Source organism: Haliotis asinina, chromosome 13 (assembly GCF_037392515.1).
Source record: "Haliotis asinina isolate JCU_RB_2024 chromosome 13, JCU_Hal_asi_v2, whole genome shotgun sequence".
In the NCBI taxonomy this organism is placed as follows: domain Eukaryota; kingdom Metazoa; phylum Mollusca; class Gastropoda; order Lepetellida; family Haliotidae; genus Haliotis; species Haliotis asinina.
Genome location: NC_090292.1, coordinates 16,309,819 through 16,333,390, shown reverse-complemented (window position 1 = coordinate 16,333,390; position 23,572 = coordinate 16,309,819). Strand labels below are relative to the sequence as shown.

The window sequence follows — 23,572 nt, the reverse complement described above, 5'->3', positions numbered from 1 at the left end:
GCAGATGATGAATCAAAGTGGTGACACCAGGTGATGAATCACAGTGAAGAGAGCAGGTGATGAATCACAGTGGGAACACCAGGTGATGACTCCCAGTGGGCACACAAGGTCATGAATGACAGTGTGGACACCAGGTGATGACTCACAGTGAAGACACCAGGTGATGACTCGCAGTGGGGACACCAGGTGATGAATCACAGTGGGGACAGGAGAAGATGACTCATAGTATGGACACCAGGTGATGATTCACAGTGGGGACACCAGGTGATTAATCACAGTGTGAAGAATCACGATGAAGACAGCAGGTGATGACTCACAGTGGTGACACCAGGTGATGATTTACAGTGGGGACACCAGATGATCAATCACAGTGTCGACACAATGTGATGAATCACAGTGAAGAGAGCAGGTGATGAATCTCAGTGAAGACAGCATGTGATGACTCACAGTGGGGACACCATGTGATGAACAGCAGTGAGGACAGCAGATGATGAATCACAGTGACGAGAGCAGGTGATAAATCACAGTGGGGACACCAGGTCTTACGTGCTTTGTAACACTAACATGTTGTAAACAGACACAATCACTCATTTCTTTATCACTACATTACTTACGTACATGGTAACACTAACATACTGATGCGCTCAAACTGAATTACTTATTTACTTACAACAAAGTAGTGCTTGCTCTCTTCTTTCTCGCAGCACTGTTCAGTTGAAGTACAACATAACTCACTTCACTTACAAATGACCATGCAATACTGAACAAAGATAGCTAAAGTTAAAACAGTACCCCCCTCTCACTTCCCCAGCGATGCACTTCTCTCTTCATAAAAAATGTCTTTCACTTCTTCAATGCTTCATTGCTCGCTTACTTAAAACACTGTGTTATTCTATTACCTGAACCGGTGGTTTACACTTAATCCTGCTTTATTCAAATACACTCATTTAAACATACATTACACTTGTAAATCACAATATGACCCGATCACTTCACTCAGCAACACACACTCACAATGCTCAACATCACCCACTCACATTGCTCAAGAATCCTCACTGACTTCGGAATTTACGTTTTCTCAAGAGAATTCAGGTAGGAAAGGAAAACACCAGACTGGGTGCCGCAAAGACTGTGCTGTATTCTTAGCTTATAGATTAGCAGCAGAAACTACATCGTGCCAAAGAATATGTTGTAAGAACATGTTATTGTGCATTTGCGCCGCTGTTTTTACAAACTGTTTCAAAGATCAGATGCGCCACGATACACGTTCTTACATCTTTGTGTTGGCCAATTGCGGGTTTCTCTCACCTTGAGCTTCGACCTTGACAGACCGAATTGTATCAGGCGTCTTTATGCGTTGTAGAATTTTCTCACTTAGCCGTGATTCTCATTTCGTGGGATCGGATTCGAAATTGGCACTTATTTAGATGCACAACTGTAACATGAGTTATGTGGTTAGCGTTTAACGCTACACGAGACTGACATATCGTACTGGGCCCGGTTGTTCAAAGATAGGTTATTTTAACACTCGGTTAACTCCATTAACCCACGGTTAGTTAACCGGACGGTAAAAGAGCGTTGCACAGTCCATGTTTAACTGCTGTTTACTAACGTCATGACTATCTTTAACGTCGTGTTTATAGACGTGTTTAAAGCTCTATCCATCCCATAATGCAATAGTTTGTTTACTTCCGTCAATGTCAACAATGGAGGCACGAACGAGAAATCACCGCCTGAAAATCTAAAACCAATAAAGAAAAGAAGTAGGAATTTTTCGATGGAGGATCACACTCTTGGAAAAAAACGTTTTTACAGTACTAGTCATATTATCGACGTAGTTTCTTTTTCTAAGAAAAGATAACAATATACTGCATGAGATGTAGGTAATAGCGATTTGGATGATCCTATCCGATATACATAAGTTAGTTCTGAGATTCCCAGTTCTGAAAGTCCGAGATTACTTTGTATCTCACGCTTTTCTTTATTGTGTCCAGTATACATCAACAATATTAACGGTGCGCCAAAGTTACATCATAATACTGAAATTGTACTCGGAATAACAGGGCGATTGTGTTTACTCTTGTTCAACCGACCTTCACTTAAAAGAAGTTACTTAATATGTGCAACAATGTTGACGCATGACATCAGTACAGTACCGATGACCGAATTCTTACAAAATGGCGGCTTCGGTGACAATAGGTGCACAGGGTTTTGCGAGGACTCTTCCTTTGATTCAGGGATCGTTTGTACATGAATAAGATATGTACTTAATCAGATTCATTCTGACTACCTGGGTATTGTTATATGTTTTTATCGGTTTCATTGTAAGTATGAGAAGAAAGCAGAAATGTTGATAAGTACCATTGCTGTTCTGATGATTTTACATCAGTCATGGCGTCACGGAAACTTAGACAATTTCATATGAATTAGCAAATCATTGTATTCTATCTATTGTTTTTCATTTCCTTGCTACTATAATCTCGCTATGCATAATCTAAAGGTATTTAGCCAGTACAAGCAACGAACAGACGGCTGGATGTCGGAAAATTTCAGAACATGCAACGAACTGTAAAATCGGAGTTTTTCTTCGTTAACATTTCAAACAAGCGTTCGTTTTCACACCCAGTATCTTTCGTTTCATTGTATCTAGACAGTTGGTATTAGTGACAAAGACCTTTTGTAATTTGATTCTAAAGTATATAGGGAATTCATTTATCTGTTTGTCGCAGCTGAATATGATAGATCTAAATATGTGATGTAATTGGCGTCTCAATGCCGGCCTCCGCAAAACGTCAATTCATAAACACGACCCAACATGGCGGAAAGTGCACTTCGGCGTTCATTGAAGTGTATTTTCGAAAATATCCTAACCAATTCTGTTTTCATCGGAAACGTTTCAGGATTATCATTTGTGATTTCATGACAACCTAACATCAGTGATCACTAATATGATCAAAACACACAGGAAATAAAGCTGTGAGTAACGATTTCGTATTGTGTCAAAAATGGCGACATTTACGATGAAGGCTATTTTGGAAAGGTTATTTTTAGCACTTTAACTTTGCGTGAGTATCAAGAAATGTGGGAATTCCCCAAGAATTCAAAACCATGAAGCATTTTTGAGTGCGTGATATGTTTAGAATTTTATTGGATGAAATGAGGGTTGAAGAGGAAGGACCCCTCTCTCTCCCCCCCCCCCCTCTCTCTCTCTCTCTCTCTCTCTCTCTGTGTGCGTGCGTGTGTGACCAACATTTTCGTAGCTCTCTCAGCGCTGAGAAGTGAATGCATGTCTCTCAGTCGTAAGTGAATGTCAATGTATGGTTCAGATCGTCTCTTAAAGTGGCCACCACATACTCGGTAGATCTCCTTCCAAACCTGTCCTACATACACAATTCACTATCCGAATAGTCTACAATGTGTAAACTGCAAGTACTATATACTTTCTCTTTTTCTAGGTCCTTAACGGCACCATGAACGCAGCGTTCGGTTGAATGACCAATGCCATTTAGAAGATGAAAACAACACAACAACACTATTTAGCGGCGGTCGGTAAGTGTGTTAAATTTAACGCCAAGATAACGGCAGGTTAAAGATAACCGGGTTTTGAGAAACGCTTTTAACACTTGGTTAACGTTAACTTTAAGAGGATTTAACCTGTGGTTGAAATATAACCGAGTTTTGAACAACCGGGTCCTGATTTACAATACTTGAAGGTGACATATCAATGTTCAGGTTGACACGTAAACTGTTTAACAATACTAGAAGTTGTTGTGTCAGTCTTGAGATTGAAATTGTGTTTAGCACTGACTGACATGCAGGTCTTGACATTGAAATGGAGACTTACTAACATGTCAATCTTGATGTTGAAACTTAACTGAAGTTGACTGACACGTCTAAGTTGTCTAAATGAATAATAACAACATTTCTGAGGCGTGAGATAAACTGTTTATTGATACCAGTTCTGAGATGTCAGGTAAACTAAATAACTGTCTAGTAACAACAGTTCTGAGACGTCAGGTAATCTGTCTAACCGTCTAATGTAACATTTCTGAGACGTCAGGTAAACTGTCTACCTGTCTAATGATAACAGTTCTGAGACGTCAGGTAAACTATCTAAAAGCACTATGGATAGATTCAGTGGCAGGTAGTCAAACAGATTTATCTCACGATTATAAGCTAGATTGGCATAGTGGGAATGTTGACGTATTGGGAATCAAATTAAATGCTCATTTGGAAAAACTATGGGTAATCAGTACAAAGAAGAGACTCGAGAATGTAAAAAGAATTTTTTGAAACTGGAGAAGACGTAATTTAACGTTGATTTGAAAATAACCGTCGTTAAAACTTTAGCTTTATCCACGATGGTCCACATCTTCTCATCTCTCCCTAATCCCCCAAAATAATTTATTACTGAATTAAACAGATTATTTTTCAAGTTTATATGGAATGACAAAACTGACAAAATGAAACGAACTAATTTAGTGCGAACGTACGAAGAAGGTGGCCTTAGAATGGTCGATGTGAAAACCTTTGTCGACTCATTAAAACTGGCACGCTTGAAGAGATACATCTCATATTCTAAGAACTATGATCTTGCCGGTTTTCCTTTGCAAAACCTTCTTCTCCTTTTAGCCAATATTTCTACACACTATAAAGTCAAAAATCCATTTTGGAAGGACTCTCTTGATGCTTAGCATACATATGTTAAAAGATATGCGTGTAATAATAACGACATTAATGAAATACTCATGCAAACACTATGGTTAAATCGCCAGTGTAACCATTCAAACCATTTTATAACTGGATGTAGTTATGTGGAGTAGTTTATATTAAAGATATATGTAAAGACCATGGCTTTCTAACTTTTTCAGAACTTAAAAGAAAATCTGGCGTCAAAGGTTCTGTGTTTGACTTTAATCGTGCTATCCTTAGTATACCCGAATAGTGGAAATACGTTACACGGACAAAAATCAAGTTGAATATGTTGAAGTTGTGTGTGTGTTCTCCTTGGAACGATTTGATTAAACCAAGTAAAGGCTCAAGGATATTTTACGATAATTTCATCTCTGACTATAACATTCCGAACGTGTGTCTCAAATGGAACGGGGAACTAAGTGAGCTGATGAATTGGAAAAGCATATTTTCACAGTATAGACAATCTACTAAAGATACGAAGCTATTACATTTTCAATATAATTTTTTGCACAGACCCATTTACACTAAGCCATAGCTTCTAAGAATGAAATTGGTAGATAATGACCTATGTACATCATGTGGCTCAGCTAGCGAGGATATTTAGCATGTATATCTTGAGTGCCGAATCGTCCAAATGTTTTGGGCAGAATTTAACAAATTCATAACCCAGTTTCTTGGTAAAACGTACGAAACGTCTAACCACGATGTTCTATTTTGTTGCAGTGGAAATCATTTATTCAGCCACATGATTCTTTTAAAGCGCCACATTTTCATTATGAATATAAGAGGATACAAACCCAGCTTCAGAGCATTATTAAAGGACGTTTATGAAACAGAGAAATTTATCAATAAGAAAAACGTCAACACGAAACACTTTCATAGAAAATGGAATGTCATTGCTGCAATGCTGTAACTAGAAACGAGCCTCTTGCATTCGCTGTATCACCTATGTATTAGCTGTACTGTTTAATCCAGACATTTCCAGTACGAAATATATCGTACTGTCTGCCTCTCTACTATGCAATTTGTTACATTCAACTGTACCCTTATGTCCTGTTGGACTGTAACCAAGTAAAGTGAACACAATTTACTATAAAAACAAAGTAAATAAATAAAATAAAAAAAATAAAAATAAAAACAATAAACAAAAATTTTCAAACTATCTAGTGATAACAGTTCTGAGAAGTCAGGTAAACTGTCTAACTGTGTAATGCTAACAGTTCTTAGACTCAAGCAAATTAACTGTCTAATGATAACAGTTCTGAGACGTCAGTCTAAACAGTGACTTATTTGTCTATCCCGATGAGGGGCGGTTTGGTAGCCTTGTGGTTAAAGCGTTCGCGCCGGGTTCTATTCCCCACATGGGTATAATGTGTGAAATCCATTTCCGGTGCCACTCCGCCGTGATACTGCTGGAATATTGCGAAAATACTCAGTCACCATCCTGATGATGAAAGTGAATGTGAGAGATGTGATCTGTCAGTCACGAAGAGTTGAAATGTAAACCACGTATAACTCAATGTCATCAATGTTTTCGCCTGATTCTGGTCAGTAATTACATGACGTCAGGTCACGTGGGACCCTTCAACTATTTCGACACTGTCCCAAGAACATGCCATGACTTCTTCATGGATCACGTGTCAGTGGTTTGGTTGTTACCCTTGCAACGGTTTATTGTGTTTCATATGTTCCAGGTTGACTACATGAAGCTGCCAAAACAAACGAAGATGTCATATTTCTTCCCCGAAATTGTGTAATATATACCTGGTGTCAAGTAAACTGAATATGTGCAACATGTAGCTGGTATCAAATGACCTGAATACGTGTAATGTGTAGGTGGTAATAAGTAAACTGAATTTTTGCAGTATGTAGCTGGTGTCAAAAAAACTGAATGTGTGCAATATGTAAGTGGTGTTAATTAAGCTGAATATGTGCAACACATATGTGGTATCAAATAAACTGAATGTTTGCAATATGTAGTTCATATCAACTTAACTGAATGTGTGCAATATGAATATCCTATATCTGTCAATATGTAGGTGGTATCAACGTAACTGAATGCATACAGTATGCAGATCCATTACCTTAACTGTATGTTTGCAATCTGTAGCTGGTATGAACTTAATGTATGCAACATACAGCTGGTACTAACTTAGCCGAATGAATGCAATATATAGTTTTATAAACTTTACTTTGTTGGTGCTGAAGAAGTAATTTATGTGTTTGAAACTGAGCAAATAGTGACGCCTCATCCCCTTTCAGTGGACGTGAAGAAATCGGAGGAGGTTGAGCAGATTCCTTTTAATGAAAGTGATCAGCCTACATTTGCTACAGTGTATATTTAGTATGTTTTATATTGAGGTTCATGATAAATTACATCAATTCTTCTAGGTGGGACGGCTAGTCGGAACCGTGTGGTGAGTTTTGGTGCAGTGTATGTTCGATCATAGCTCATCTCTACTGCAGGGTGTAGTTGGAATGTTGTACACCACGGTGTAGAGGAACTAGTGAGTGAGTGAGTTTAGGTTTATACCACTTTTAGCAATATCGCAGCAATATTATAGAATGTGGACTCCAAACATTCTACCCATGTGGGGAATCAAACTGGGGCCTTCGGTGTGATGAGCGAACACTTCAACCACTTGACTACAGGAAAGTGTCCCTGATTCACTGATTGTTGTATTATTGGTCTTAACGCCCTGGGTACCAGATGGACAGATACATGTTTGTCCCCAAACTTCAACCCTCACTTCCAAGTCCAATAAAATGTTAAATATGCTACAACCAATATGTATGATAACAACCAATATGTATGATAACAACCTAAATGTATGATAACAACCTAAAATTTTATAGTCATACATACAATGTGAACGTGGAGAGGTCATTTATAGCACAAGGTACATGCAACGTTTTGTGTGCTTTATGGATACTTTAAACGCCATGTTAGAACATGCAGTGAAGCAGTTGATTCAATAATCGTCGAGGTTGAGTGCAATGAAACATTCGTTGAGGTTGAGTGAAATGAAACAGTGTCAAAACAAAGAAAGCCAAAGGTGCTGAAAGACAAGAGCACCATTTTTGATTCCAGCTTCCAAACATAACAAACCAGTGGCCTAATTTCCGTGTTAACGTTCCGAGTGACGCCTTGACTGACACAAAGACGCTGAACGACGATGGTAATTATTTCTGGCTTCCTCGCTCACTTACAATGAAAAGAATGAAAACATACAGCTATACACAGATAGTGACGGTTATTCTGATAACCTACATCTAATAATTATGCACACACAGTCTCTAAATCATGGGAAGAGTCCTCGAAAAATCCTGTGTACCCTTGTCAGCGACGCCGCCATTTTGTAAGAAAACGGCTATCTGAAGTGATGTCATACATTGTTGTACATTAAAGGCAATTTTCCCCGCAACATCTGCTACTTGTCCGGTTGACACATACCACCCATTGTCTTATGCATCCAATATGACGTGGGATCTGTTCACTCTGTCCAATCACAACCACTCAGCAGGCAAAGGTGAGGGAGATGTTTGAATGTGGAATGATATGTATTTGTACACCATATATGTCATGTGTTAAATGTTTCCAATGTACTTTACGTTAAACATGACACCGCTGTCATTAGTCAAACAGATTATGGGGGTCACATTTCTTGTTCGGAATTGCCGTGTTTAAATTGTCAATATGTTGATTTGATAAAACTTTCAAACTTGTTCAAAGCCAAACAGCTTCGAAGTGAAAAGTAGCGCACAGACTTCTGACACCTCTCTGACAAACCTGTCATTTGCTATAACTCAAAATCTGTGCTTTATATATTGATACACATTCAGTGATAACCTACAAGACAAGCTGTTAGTTGAGTGTGTATAGGTGACAGTGACCCAGGGTATAAATATCACAGAGACTGGCATTGAGCATGTGGAATATGCAATACTGCACTGGAGAGAACGCGTGATCGGCCTGGAAAATGCAAAGAAATACACCAAAAGAGCCAAGATGTAAACAAAGTCGTAAAACATCCGTCTTGTCAGCGTACTAGAAAAGGATTTGCTATAACCGTCTTAACACTCTCCCGATGCCTACCGCAGTCATGGTAGTAGTGAGTAAGTAAGTGAGTTTAGTTTTACGCCGCACTGAATGTGTCAACCAGGTCAGCGGCCCTGACCACCCGATCCCATTAGTCGTCTCCTACGACAAGCATAGTCGCCTTTTATGGCAAACATGGTTTGCTGAAGGCCAATACTACCCCGGAACCTTCACGGGTCAGTCATGGTAGTAAGTATTGATGAGTGAGTGAGTGAATACGTTGGGAATTACGCAGTGTTTAGCAATATTCCAACAAAGCCACGGCGAGGGACACCACAGATCGACTTCACACATCGACGTGACGAGGACACTTTTGAATCAAGGCTACAACATGGCCCCTTGACATATGTAATAACGATTATAAGTGTGACAGTGGAATATGGCTGTGATAACACGTAGTGATGATAGCATACAGTGCTAATGTTGTGTGCCTTTGATGGTGTGATATTGTAAGGTAGGTATGTGATGATGATATTAAAAGATGATGGTATTTAGTGATGATGGTGTGTCGTGATGACTGCGAGTAGTGATTAAATGTAGTGATTATGGTATGTTTAGGAGATAAACATCATGTGTTGGCCAATTTCTGGGTGTTATTGAGTATTTGAAGCATGTGAATTCAAATACTCAATAACACCCGGAAATTGGCCAACACATGATGTTTATCTCCTAATTGATATATATATATATATTATGGTGGTATGTCGTGATAATAGCATGCTCTGTGATTACGGTAAATGGTGATGAAGGTATGCAGTGATGATTGTATGTTGTAATGGCTGCATGTAGTGACGAAGGTTTGTAGTGATGATAGTATGTTCTGTGATGCTGGTTTGTAGTGATGACTGTATGCAGTGGTGATAGTATGCTCTTTGATGATAGTATGTAGTGATGGTGTTACATTGTGAATACGGTATGTAATGATGTTGGCATGGAGTGATGATGATATGTTATGATTTTAGCATTCAGTGATGACGGTATATCGTGATGATTGTATGTCATGATTTTGGAATATAAAAGACGGGCTATAGATCGCCAACAGCTGATTCGTTTATCATTATAGTGATGGCGGTATGTAGTGATGACTTTATGTAGAGACGATGGCATGTAGTGATGATGCTACCTAGTGATGATAGTATGCTCTGTGATAATGATATGTAGTGATCTTGGTATGTAGTGATAATGGTATGTAGTGCTGATTTTAAAAAGTGATGATGGTATGTAGAGATGACAGTGTGTAGTGTTGATGGTATGTAGTGATAACGGCATGTAGTGATGATAATATGTAGTGATGATGGTATGTTCTGTGATAATGGCATGTAGTGACGATGACATGTAGTGATGATGGTATGTAGTGATGACGTTATGTAGTCATTATGGTATGTATTAAAGACAGTATGTAGTGATGACAGTATGCTGATAACGGCTTGTAGTGATGACAGTATGCTGATAACGGCATGTAGTGATGACAGTATGCTGATAACGGCATGTAGTGATGATAGTGTGCAATGATGATGGCATGTATTGATGATGGTACGTAGTGATTGTCTGATCCGGACTCGATTATTTACAGACTGCCGCCATACAGCTGAAATATTGCTGAGTACGGCGTAAACTTAAACTCACTCAGTCAGTCACTCTGATAGTAGTGGGCTTTGTGTGAGCACAAGTTTTTATACTCCTTCCACGCAGATGTGTATTTCAGTATTTCTACTTGCAATCATAAAATCCATAGAGCCATCATCGCGCATGCGCACGTGCTTTCTCACATTCATGACCGAACCAGTTACATCCCTTGTTTAACAGACTGTCTCTTGAGGTAGAGAGATTGATTTCACAATGACCCGCGCAGGTTGACACCATGTTTACAACATCTAATTCTGGACAACCGTCGCCAAAGTATTTCTAAAATCCCAAAATTATGTAACCAAGCCACACGAGACTTTATTTGTTATTATTTATCATTAAACTGGATTCTTCATTTTTGTCGTTACCACAGTTTACAGTGTCTTGTCAGCTACCTTGTTCCTCTTTGTCACTTCCATTAATAACACTATATGACTGTAATGGCCTTTATTGGTGATCCGCTTTGGCTGTGTCTGTCATCACATCAACTGTGCTATTATTTCTCTATCTGCCCATAGCTGAATCTTTGCCTGTCCATTGTTGTTCAAAATTGTATATGTATGTATGTTCACATCTATATTGAGTGTGCAGAGTCCGGTATTCCGACTGTCTGTGTAGGGACGACTGTGAGCAGAATAATGCCACTCATAGGAAACGCCTTGGGGTTGAGCTGGAACTGCGCTCACCCCATTCATATATCGTATACTTGTTCATGTCATGTCTTGTGAAACCAACTAAAGAAGTTTAAACTCAACTATGCCTTCGTCTTCGTCAACATGTTGTTCATCTTAATCATGAGCTAATTCCCCAGTCGACGCACATATACCGCGCGGTGACATTTGCAAACAGAGCAGTTGCATTGACCACATTGTTCTTGGATATAACATCGTCAAATGCTGAAATGTCCTTTGTCGATTGATTGTTCCTGTTGTCAGTATACGTCGATTTACGTTCCCCTTTCCATCAGTATCTTGTGTTACTTGATAGAGGGTCAGTAAATGTTACACTGGGCGAAATAGTGGTAATAACAGAGAAAACAGAGAATGTAACTGTCAGGTGGGTAGATTCACCATGATCTCCTACTTTGAAGGAAGAGATCAACGGTCATGACCTTTCATGTCAGAACGTAGTCAGTGACACTCTGGTCGTTGTTAGCAAAACAAGCGTTCATGTCTACTCCAGCATCGTTACCCATACGATGTGATTTCAGATTCTGAGACCATTAGTTGTACAGAAATCAAGTAAGTATTGTCCTCTACTGTTTATGACGTTGTCTTGTGAGTCTCGTTGGATGAAATTATTATCCTCTACATAGTCTACATCCTCATCTACAGGTAAGTGGGTCGTGTCATCATTTTGAATATAATCCTGTGCACAACCTGTCCGACCGTTGGAGTCACCATTGAGAAAATACATACCAATTTGGAAAATCAGTTTTATAATTATTGACATCATTTTCGAGGATTTCTAAGATATCTTCCTGAGAATATACATTAGAGTTGTGTTGAGAATAATTTATCAAAACAAGTAATACAGCTTCACATGATGTCTCGAACGTGAGCCACGGAACATTTTCAGAATCAGACTGTAGACCTGAGCAAAATTCACATGTTATCTCTCACCAAATACAGAAGACCTCCCAAGTTCCATTTCGCATCACAATATTTACGCCTCATTTTCCGAAATTGGGAATATCCACAAGACCAACGATATTGAATGAATTAACATGTTCCATTTAATTTTGATTTCATACTTTCTATATTCCAGCACATTCATGTGATGTGCACCTCTGTATCTAATAGGCCTTAGCCAGCCTGTTACTCTCCGGTGGGAGTGTCTTTATCTAATAGGCCTTAGCCAGCCTGCTACTGTCCGGTGGGAGTGTCTGTATCTAATAGGCCTTAGCCAGCCTGCTACTGTCCGGTGGGATGGTCTGTATCTATTAAACCTAAAACTGCCTCCATTACACAACATATCTCTCCAATAAGGACGGAACAGGAGGCCAGTATCTTTCGTTTATTGGCGACCCACTTTCACATACTGGCGCCCTATTACTGACCCTGTCCTAAAGCAGAAATCAGAACAATAATACCCCTGTTATTGAAATACAGAAACAAAAACGCAATGTTTTCATAAATTTATTACACGTCAAATGTCACTCTGGCACCGTCACGTTCCACAACAAAGTGTACAGATTTAGCAGCAGTATAACGGGGATCACAACGCATGGGCTTTACACTTTGCGCAATCGAACCCGTGCCGCAGGCACTATAACCACTAGGCTACCTCACTTATTAATTACGTCCATGGGCGGGGAGGTAGCCCAGTGGTTATAGTGCCTGCGGTGCGGGTTCGATTCCCAAGTCAAAACAACCCACTGATCTGCAGTCAAGTTGTACATACATTGCATACAAGTTGCACTGTAGCCGTCGTCATGCTTTGTTGTTTTTTGGGTGTTTTTGAAGAAAAAAAACGATATGAATTTCATTTCTTTTCAAATTTAAGATTTTAAGCAATCATCATATTATTTCCTCACCTCAACGACATGTACTTTTGGTCAAGTCTGTATGGAAAACGGGCCCATTCAAATAAAAAGCTCTTTTAAGCAACACGCGAACACGACCCCCACGATGCATTCTTCTCCTGTGGTGTGGTGACGTTAGTTGGCCTAGCCTTCTATGCATGTCAAACCAGCCTGTGCCAGTGATTACATGGTTCTCCTAAAAGCGACATCGGTGGTTAGGTTTACATCGACTAGTTTGGCGCAAGAATTTCTGACCTGTTTGACACTTGTCATCGGATCCCAACTGCGCAGATCGATGCTCATGCTGTCATTCACTGGATTGTCTGTCGAGATTCGATTAGTTACAGACCGCCGCCATATAGCTGGAATTTTTTTTTTTTTTTGAGTGCGGCGTAAAACTAAACTGACTCATTTAACCACTGTCGGTATGGGGAGGTGGGAGGCTGTAATTATAACAAGTAATCCATCAACATGGATTTTGAAACCCCCTTGGAGAAAAGCGATAGGTCATCCAACCAAACGGACACCTGGAAACGGTTTCTGGTAATGTCCAGATAAACAACCAATCAAACTGAACCCGTTTGGTTTTCTCTAAAGAGAACTCGCGAAGAGCTATTCTGGTGGTTGCGGGCAAAGGCATCCACTTTTGACTGAGATAATTGAATCATATAGTGATCTTGCTACTGGCTAATGCGACGTAGTCCTATGTTGGTTATCCGGCCATGTTGGTATTTCTGGTAACATAATGGCCCAATGTCAGATTTTGCTGCTATGGATGACCAACTATCAATTAGACCTACTTGGGTTGTCAGTCCAGATTTCAAGAGGCCATACAAGATATACAAGATATACTCGCGAATATCGTGAAGCATGAGGAACTTCCAGTCTGCAGAAAGAATCACGGCCAAGCATGTCCTGCTTGACTGCTTGATTTTTCCACATGTCATAGACTAAATCATTTCAATAAAATTCCTTAAAACTTCATTTATTCAAACAATCTATCTGTTTCAATATAAGTCCAAAGTACACCGAAATTCTACCCCCTTTGTCTATGTAATGTATTCAGCAAATATTCGGTGTATCCACTCTTACCATATAACCCCCTCCGGGCAGGACCTTAAATTCTCAAACGCTATCAATACATGTCGATTAACACCTCCCTACGTCGGCAAATCTTACGTATGTACATGTGCATGGGCCAGTGACCTTGCACAATGTGGCGTAATGGCCCTGTGTATAAAAACCTGACTGATATGGTCAGTCAGGAGACCATCCAGCGAGACCAACCAGCAAGACCAACCATGGAGACTAGATCATCGACAGAAGTGGGCGGATTGTGCGTCTAGTCGGGGTGTCGGCCAAGGCCGTCGCCCCATCTGCGACTACGTCAACGATGAAGAATCGCCGTCGGACTTCTGAACGTGTGTAAGTGACAGAGCGGGTCTACACATCGGGATCATTGGCCACTCAGTCCCGATGTGCGTTCTGTCACATGTTTACTACTGTGTATACAATTTCTACCGTCATTCAACAGAACAATAATAAAACATGGCTGCTGCTGTCTTCAACTCTAACACCGACTCATGTCCTCCCTGTCTCATGTCCACCATCCTAAACAACCACCCGAGAGCGACGACCACGACGACCGCTCTTGGACAGATGGTGGAGAAATATCCGAGTAGCATGAGTTTTCTGTGACTCACGCACACAAGGAATAAATATCATATAGTTTAAACAGTAAAACACCTCTTTCAGTCAGGTTCCCTGTTATTTTATCTTGGATTTTGTGAAAGAGATAAATGCATGAATATAAACCTAACTTAAATTAGTACATGCTGATGTACAAAGCAATGTCCTTTATAATTTGTTAGGATTAACAGAGATGGATTGTGGGTGTGCATTCGACGGGGGTTGAAGTACAGTAAAATTATTCTCCCCACGCAAGTCCCGATTCAGTCAAAGTATTTTCATATCTACCATTGTTTTAATAGTAGAACATTAGTTATTTCAATGTTCGCGTAAATTTCGCAGTATTCGCCAACAGCTGAAGGGCTGGTGTAAATCCATCTAATGTTCATGCACGGTCCCATGGTCAATAGTACGGCGATCTACCTTCAGTTGCCAGCAGCTCGTGAAGGGACGGGTTAGAATATTGATCGTGAGGAACCCATGCTTGTCGTAAGTGGCGACTAACGGGTGGACCGGCTAGATGACGTGGTTGACACATGTCATCGGTTCTCAACTGAACAGATCGATGCTCATGCTGTTGATCACTGGATTGCCTGGTCCAGCTTCGATTATGCACATACCGCCGCCAAGTAGCTGAATATTGTGCTGAGTGCGGCGCAAAACTAAGCTCACACAGTTGCTGGTGATTTATAGACTGTTTTACGTTGTTTGATCTAATATGATATATGACATATGCAAGTTGTCTTACATGGTATTATATAGTCTTCCAAAGAAAGGAAACTTGACATGTTGTTTAGGAGAGCGTATACCTGGGCCGCGTTTCACAAAACTCTCGTAAGCCTAAGATCTCGTAACTTTTCTCGTAGCATCCGTAGCTCCTATGTTTCAGTATAGGAGGCACAATGGCTACGAGAAAACTTACGAGATCTTAGGCTTACGAGAGTTTTGTGAAACGGGGCCCAGGTATAATCGTTACATCATTATTGTTATCAAGGTTATTTTGTCAGAGTACAATGTCAGTATCTGGTTCAACCACCACGAGCACCGACAACAGCTTGGCAGCGGTGACCCATTTAATGAGTGAGTTGAGTTTTACGCCTCACTCAGCAATATACCAGCTATAGGGCAGAGATCTGTAAATAATCGAGTCTGGACCAGACAATCCAGTGATCAGCAAGAAGAGCATCGATCTGCGCAATTGGGAGCCGATGACATGTGTCAACCAAGTCAGTGAGCCTGACCACCCGATCCCGTTAGTCGCCTCTTACGACAAGCAGAGTCGCCCTTTATGGCAAGGGTTGGTTGCTGAAGGTCTATTCTACCTCGGACCTTCACGGGTCGGTGACTCATTGAAGAAAGGAGATACTGAATGTTGTTTTGATACCTTTTCTGAAGATCGTGTAGTGTCTGGGTGGTGGATTGCGATGGCGCAAAAGTCGATCAAGAGTATCCCATAGATGTTCAGTGGGGGACAATTCGTGTGATCGAGAATGCCAAGGTAAGACCTAAACATTGTTTTGCTGGAGGAGGTACTGTCAAACACCTGCAACGAAAGGCTGAGCATTGTCATGCTCCAAAGATCAACCAATGACGCTGATAAGGGGAACGACGTGACATTTAACTGTCTTCTGGCAAAAAGTCCGACTTCACATAGTCAATTGTCAACTGTCTGGTTGGAGATTCGGCGCAGTTCAGGGATTTAGATTGTTGTGGATGATGCGGCCGTGTTGTTTGAACAAAGATGTATCACCCGGATGTAGCGACCCTGGGCCGCGGGGGTAACTCAAAGTCGACCTGACCTGGGTCTGTCATGAACACAATTGCTGTGTCGGGTCCATAGGCTTGAAGTCCTTATAAACGACCGATGGTGTTGTGTCCTTAAACTTCTGTCAGTCTTTTCATGTTCTTTTCGTCTATAGTGCCTTAAAGCAATCCATGTGAAGAACTATTAATGTGGCTTTAAAGTCAAGTCATAGACTTCAGCTCAAGGTGATACAGTTTCATGATGCATGTGCATTTATGACTACAGACGTGAGTGTAACGTTTCAGTTTTGTTCAGCGTTTCTTTTTTCAATCGTTTTGACATCAACATCCAGTCCTCCACATATTGGGCTTCGGCATGAAATAGCTTGTGCGAAATAGGTTTTCAAAATTCATTTTTTTCACGTTTTGTTACGACTGTAATTCATACGTATTTTTCATGAATTTAGAACCTGTTTTAGACCATTATTCACTTATTTTTCAAGACATCAAATATCTCCAGAAACTTCAAGGTATTAACAAAAGGTATTCTAACATAGTACTGCCTCAGCTTGTTTACATTAAGGCTGCTCAGAAACATTACAGCTATGTGACAGGGTGTGAAGACATGTATTAGTAAATCTGGTGGACCAGACAATCCAGTAATCAACGTCATGAACATTGGTCTGTGTAACTTGGATACAATGATGTGTCAACCATGGGAGTGAGCCTGACCACCCATCCGTCTGTTATGACAAGCATGGGTTGCTGAAGGCCAATATTCTAATCCGATCTTCATGAGTAAAATGCTTTGGGTCAGATTGTCAGACCTGTCAACAAGGACTCAGAACAAGCGAAAACAAACCAGTCTTTATTGCCATTCATAAACAGTTTACACCACTCATCAAAATAGAAATAACAAATCAGTCTAAGTATCAGGCATGCATACATGATCAAGCCAGAGAATCTCCACAAACAAGTTTGATGCCAATCTACACACAGATATCAAACGTCAGTTATACATCCAGTAGATACATAGACAGACTGCCCTCGTACAGAGTGATCGTAGAGCTGTATGGAATGGAATTGAAACTCCCATACCTGAACATAGACTAACGACCGGCACTAGCGTAGCACTATCATGATCGTAACTCCCATAACTGAACACAGAAACATGATCGTAACTCCCATATCGGAACACAGACTAACGACTGGCACTGGTGTAGCACTAACATGATCGTAACTGCCATACCTGCACACAAACTTAAGGTAATCTTAGTGCTAAGGCCACTTACCTCCCATAATTTAACATAGACTTAGGACTTGTGTAGCACTAAGAATATGAGACTCCCAGAGCTTAACACAGACTTAAGGTAGTCTTAGCACTAAGATGATGTAAACTCACAAACCATAACATTGACCTCTGATTGGCATAGTGCTGAGATGATCGTAACTTGCATATCTTAACACCAAAATGGGATTCACATATTGTACCATGTGAGGAATCAAACCCAAGTTTTTGGTGTGACGAACCAACACTTTAACAACTAGACTACATCAATGCTCTTGGCAGCAGAATAAACCAAGTTGAATGGTCTATAATGGGCTTAATGACTATATGTTTTGAAATATTCGATTTCTAACTTGAACTCATAATTTGGAAAATGACGTCATTAAGTTCTGCAGTTCTGCAATCAAAATTTGCGTTGGTTGAAGCCAGAAATGAATCCTGGGTAACTTTCACTCATATATTCTTCAGTGAATCGAACCACATCTTTTCATAACTTCAATTTATTATTTGTGGTCAGCTGAATCGAATATTTAAGAATATTTAAAAAACAAGTTTTTATTTAAATTAATTTATTCTTCAAGTAAGTGAGACATTCAAAATGGAATATATCAAAGCCTTGCAGTATAGTTACTTTCATTGGGCTTTAAGCAGCATTGTTTGCAATAATGTTTTTGCTTTTAAAGATATAATATTTTGATTTTAGCTATTACATGACAAGTTTGTTATTTTCACTTCTTGTTATCAAATATAAACTATTCAGCTACAGATATATGTAGTTGTAAATATATATACAAAACAAAATGCAGTTGCCTCAAAGCGCATTTGCTGCAACTCCAACAGAAACATCAGAGAAATATTTCTTCCACACCTCATTTTCTTTGAAAGCAAAATGGAGAGATTGGAAGAATTGGTTCCTGATAATTCTTGGCTAGTTATGTGAATATTATGCAAGTACTGTGCTACATATATGTGACAGTAAAGTGCTCAATACATACCACTCCCAAATCTACATTCTACGCACATCCCTGGGTTATATTAATATTGTAACAGATATAAGTATGCGTGAAACATGGAAAACTTGTAGGTCAACATTCAGGTGATTAACACCTTTTTTTAGCAATGTTAAGTGTTAATGTGCATGTGGAGTCAGTCCATGGAAGAAAACCTGCATCAGCGTGTTTGAATAAAAGCTCGTGATCAGCTGCATATTGGTATAACACAGGCAAAATAAATAGCCATATCCAAAGCAATTGAAAGGTATTTGCATACAGCTATGCATGAATAATCTGGCACCAAATAGTGAAACAACTTTCTTACAACTACCTATTTATGTATCCTTACAAACCCTTTTACAGATGTATGTTTAAGCATCATATGTGCTGGAACACCACTGCATTGAAAAGGTGTTTTGTTCATTAGACATACAAGAGACATAATTATATATGACACACGTGACATACATGTGATGTCCATGTGACACATACATATGACGGTCATGTGACATACATGTAACAGACATTCATGTGATGTAATACACGTGACACCCATGTGACGTACATGATACACGTGACGTGTGATACAGGTGACATACACACAAGTGACATGTGACACACATGGGACACCCATGTGAAACGTGATGTATGTGATCCACATGTGCCATGTCATACACATGACATACATACGACAAACATACATGTGACATCAATGTGACACCCATGTGAGATGTGACATCCACATGACATGTGACACACGTGACATACATTTGACACCCATGTGAGATGTGACACCCATATGACATGTGACACCCATGTGACATACATGTGACACTCATGTGAGATGTGACATCCCTATGACACGTGACACACATGTGACAGACATCCACGTGACTTACATGTGACATGTGATACACATGTGACATACATGTGACACACGTGTGACATCCACGTGACATGTGATACACATGTGACATACATTTGACACCCATGTGACATGTGACACCCATGTGACACCCATGTGAGATGTGACATCCCTATGACATGTGACACACATGTGAAAGACATCATGTGACTTACACCTGACATGTGATACACTTGTGACACATACATTTGACACCCATGTGAGATGTGACATCCATGTGACACCCATGTGACAGACGTCCATGTGACTTAAAAGTGACATGTGATACACACGTGACATAATTACATTTGACACCCATGTGACATACATGTGACACCCATGTGAGATGTGACACCCATATGTCATGTGACATGTGACTCACATGATGTACTCAGAGCAGCACATGGTTAGATACATACTGGAAATCACCGGCAACAGCATCATCAGAAATATTAAAGAAAGATTCACTAACTGGTATAAAAATATTTAACAAACAAGAAAGTGCAAACACAGTGAGTACCAAAGCAAATCATCAGCTACCTAAACACAATGATAATTCCCAAGATAATCATCTACTGACCGACCACAAGGTAACCGTATCATACATATAATACAAACATCATCTCATAGTCTGTTTGCAGTGAAATTATGTACCAATGAATTTAACTTTAAGCTATAAAGTAAATGGAGTAAAGTAAAATTAACATTGTGAATGCTCATAGTTTTACCTTGCCCACTCAACATTTAAATCTTAGAAATTTATTCAACTTCGGATAACAGTTGTTTATCAAACGATCATAGTTTCAAATCGCCTAATTTATTTGTTTCGCAAGGAGACATGCACAATAAATGAAACGTCGCGGTGGCTCAGCGGATTAAGCGGCTGACTTTGTGTGCTGGCAATTAGGTGCCTGACTCTGAGGGTGCGGGTTCGAATCCTGGATGGGACTCAACTGAAAAAGTAGAATTTGTACTTTACTAACAAAGTGAAATCCCAAATATGACATATGTTGTATTTGACCACTTTCTAAATGGCATTGTGTAATCATAGGAAGTATCGGGTTAGAATGAGTATAGTTTTATGACACACTCAGCAGTAGCCGAACCATATGGCAGCTGTCTGTAAATAATCGAGCCTAGACCAGACAATCCAGTGATAAACAGCATGAACATTGATCTGCGCAACTGGGAACCGGTGACATGTGTCAACCAAGTCAGCGAGCCGGACCACCCGATCCCGTTGCACATCCTCTTCACATCAGGTTAGAGACTATAGGCTTTACAGTAAAGACTGAAGGTCAACAGGACTAATGAGTGCTTCAATGCCATCATTGCCAGTATACTGGCACAAAAAAAAGACCCGTTAAAATTTCACAACTCTTGTAACATGTCAGTATAAACACATCCAAGGGTTTCTGTGAAACAAGTTTTGATTACAGTGTTGAAAACAGAAACTACCCAGGCCAAATTCAGAACACGCATATAGAAGTCACACAATTGCATTTGGATGTCATGTGAGCAGAGTTACAAGTTTTTACAAAGATGTTATGACGATTTCACTCCGCACTGTGCTAACTTCTTTATCAGAACTGCCAAACCTTCGCACTATATGCATTGTATAAAAAACATACACAGTAACGATCATATAAGATATAATTTGCGATGCACAGTACCAGTTGCAATAAGTTGATCGATATCTGTATACATTTACAACTTTGAGTTGTGGAATATAATCTCATTCGTCGTTTTGGGTACTGGGTACATTTCTGTACTTTGATTTCATTTAAAGTACATTTTTGGACAGGGAAATACATCTGGAGAACATTTCTGTAATACCTCCACTGACAATGACATCATGACTGGGACGAGTCCAAATTTTGTACCCTTGTACCCCACCCCCTACTACCCTACCCTACTGGGATACCCGTTAAATTAATTCCTGACAAATTTGTAACAAATGGCAATATATTTTTTAGCATGAAGGCTTTAAGTTTGAGGTTTCTTTCAATATCTTACCCATGTATTTTATTCAAAAGAGGTGACTGTAATTATGTCTAAATCTTCAAAGACAATAACTTTTTAATCATGAAAGTATAATATATTACATTGTTTAATCTATTGGTCACATGGCAATAGTGGGTCTGGGTATGGGGATGGGTAGCTGAGTCATATTCTTGCCCACCTATCCCAGGTATCTGGGTTACCCGTCAGTGTCAGATAGGTTATAGTGTTGATATCAGCGTTATAGTGTTGATATCAGTGCTATAGTGTTGATATCAGCATTACAGTGTTGATATCAGTGTTATAGTGTTGATATCAGCGTTATAGTTTTGATATCAGCATTACAGTGTTGATATCAGCGTTATAGTGTTGATATCAGCATTATAGTGTTGATATCAGCATTATAGTGTGGCGTTAGTGTTGATATCAGCATTATAGTGTTGATAGCGCTATAGTGTTGATATCAGCGTTACAGTGTAGGGTTATAGTGTTGATATCCGCATTATACCATTGATATCAGGTTTTAGTGATTCAGCGTTATAGTGTCGATCTGAGCGTTATAGTGTTGACAACAGTTAGGGTCTCCCAGTTGTGAAGTGAAATCAGCTACAGTGATACCTCATCAGTGTAGACCATACTTATCTGGACAAAGTACAGCGATGACCTTATGGGGAGGAAGCCATATGCTAAATCAGTGAGTACAGTTTTATGCCACTTTTAGCAATGTCCCATCAGTATCACAGCAGGGAAACCAGAAATGGGCTTCACATATTGTAGTGAATGAGTCCAATTTTGTGCCACTTTTAGCAACATTCCAGCAATACCATGGCAGTTCACACACTGTAACCATGTGGGGATTTGAACCTGGGTCTTCATAGGTACATGTAGGAAATAAAATATTTTCAGGTTAACAAAAACTAAAATCTAAATGCTCACTACAACTTCACAAAGGTGGTGGAAATCTCTCGTCTGACCAATGAAAGGACTGCGATGCGACAGGAAATAGCTTTGTTACGTTTTTCAGCATTAGTTCCTAACATATTATATTTTGACAAAGGCCATTCCAAAGTTTTAAAAATATGAAGGAAAGAAAGTTCTAGAATGTTTAATTGATATCATAGCTGAGATGGTACAGCTGCACTTACCAAGGGTAAATGCAGAGTTCAAAACACCTGCCTGCCTGACTGCTCAGGACAGCTTAGTTTCAACAGATTCTCAAATCAATCTGCCAGAGATCAGGTTAAAATTAGACACGTATATGAAGATATTCATCATATTTAAGAATAAATGATTACTAATTCACTGGTAAAAATAAAAGATGAATTCCAACTAGACTGATAAACTACGTCACTTACCAAATTATTTGCCGGCAGGTAAGTTTCGGTCAGGGCTGGCAAGCTTTACAACTAACCAGCCTTCTGGCCTGGCTGAAATTGCTGGGAGTTTCATACCTGGTTATTGAAACAAGTGCTTGCTTTGTATGTGCATCAGAATGTACAGAGTAAATATATTTGGGGCCACATGATCAGAAGACACACTCTAACATTCATGATCGTAATCTTGTAAACAATGTTCTGATTGGGCGGATGAAATGTCTTTCAGATGTAACCTGTAGCCGGACGTGCTCAGACCTTTGTTTATCAGTAGTGAGCACATAGATATTATTCTAATGAGAACAACAATTATTTCACAGCATCAACCTTATTACTTCTAGTTCAGATCAAATGTCACCCATATCCCACACTCAACACACATGAACTATCAGGATTTGGCGCCGACTTTCAGTTGTGCGTCTTCAGCTCGGAGAGCATCCAGAAGTCCTTGCTGATCGTGGAAGAACTCCTTTGCAAGACCACAGGTGGCGTTGGTGCACATGGGACAGCGTAGTAACAACTGTGGGGAGGACACCTTCTGGGATGACAGGTGCTTCTTCACGATGTCGGCTATTGCCTGAAACAGTGAGTCAGTGAGTGAGTGAGGGTAGTTTTGTGCCGCACTCGACAATATTCCA

General features: G+C 39.8%; 1 protein-coding gene across 3 annotated transcripts in view; it reads right to left on the bottom strand.

Moving 5' to 3' along the window:
- Nucleotides 1-17,231: 17,231 nt before the first annotated feature.
- LOC137260470 (ferrochelatase, mitochondrial-like) overlaps nucleotides 17,232-23,572 on the bottom strand; it is a 30,491-nt gene continuing 24,150 nt past the window's right edge. For 2 of the 3 annotated variants that reach the window (XM_067798135.1, XM_067798136.1), the window contains one exon: nucleotides 23,240-23,511. In XM_067798135.1, coding sequence (XP_067654236.1) covers nucleotides 23,323-23,511 — 189 coding nt within the window. In that variant the 3' untranslated portion in view covers nucleotides 23,240-23,322. Of the gene's footprint in view, nucleotides 21,676-21,906; nucleotides 23,512-23,572 lie in introns of those variants that run through there. The other variant, XM_067798134.1, reaches the window with a different exon arrangement.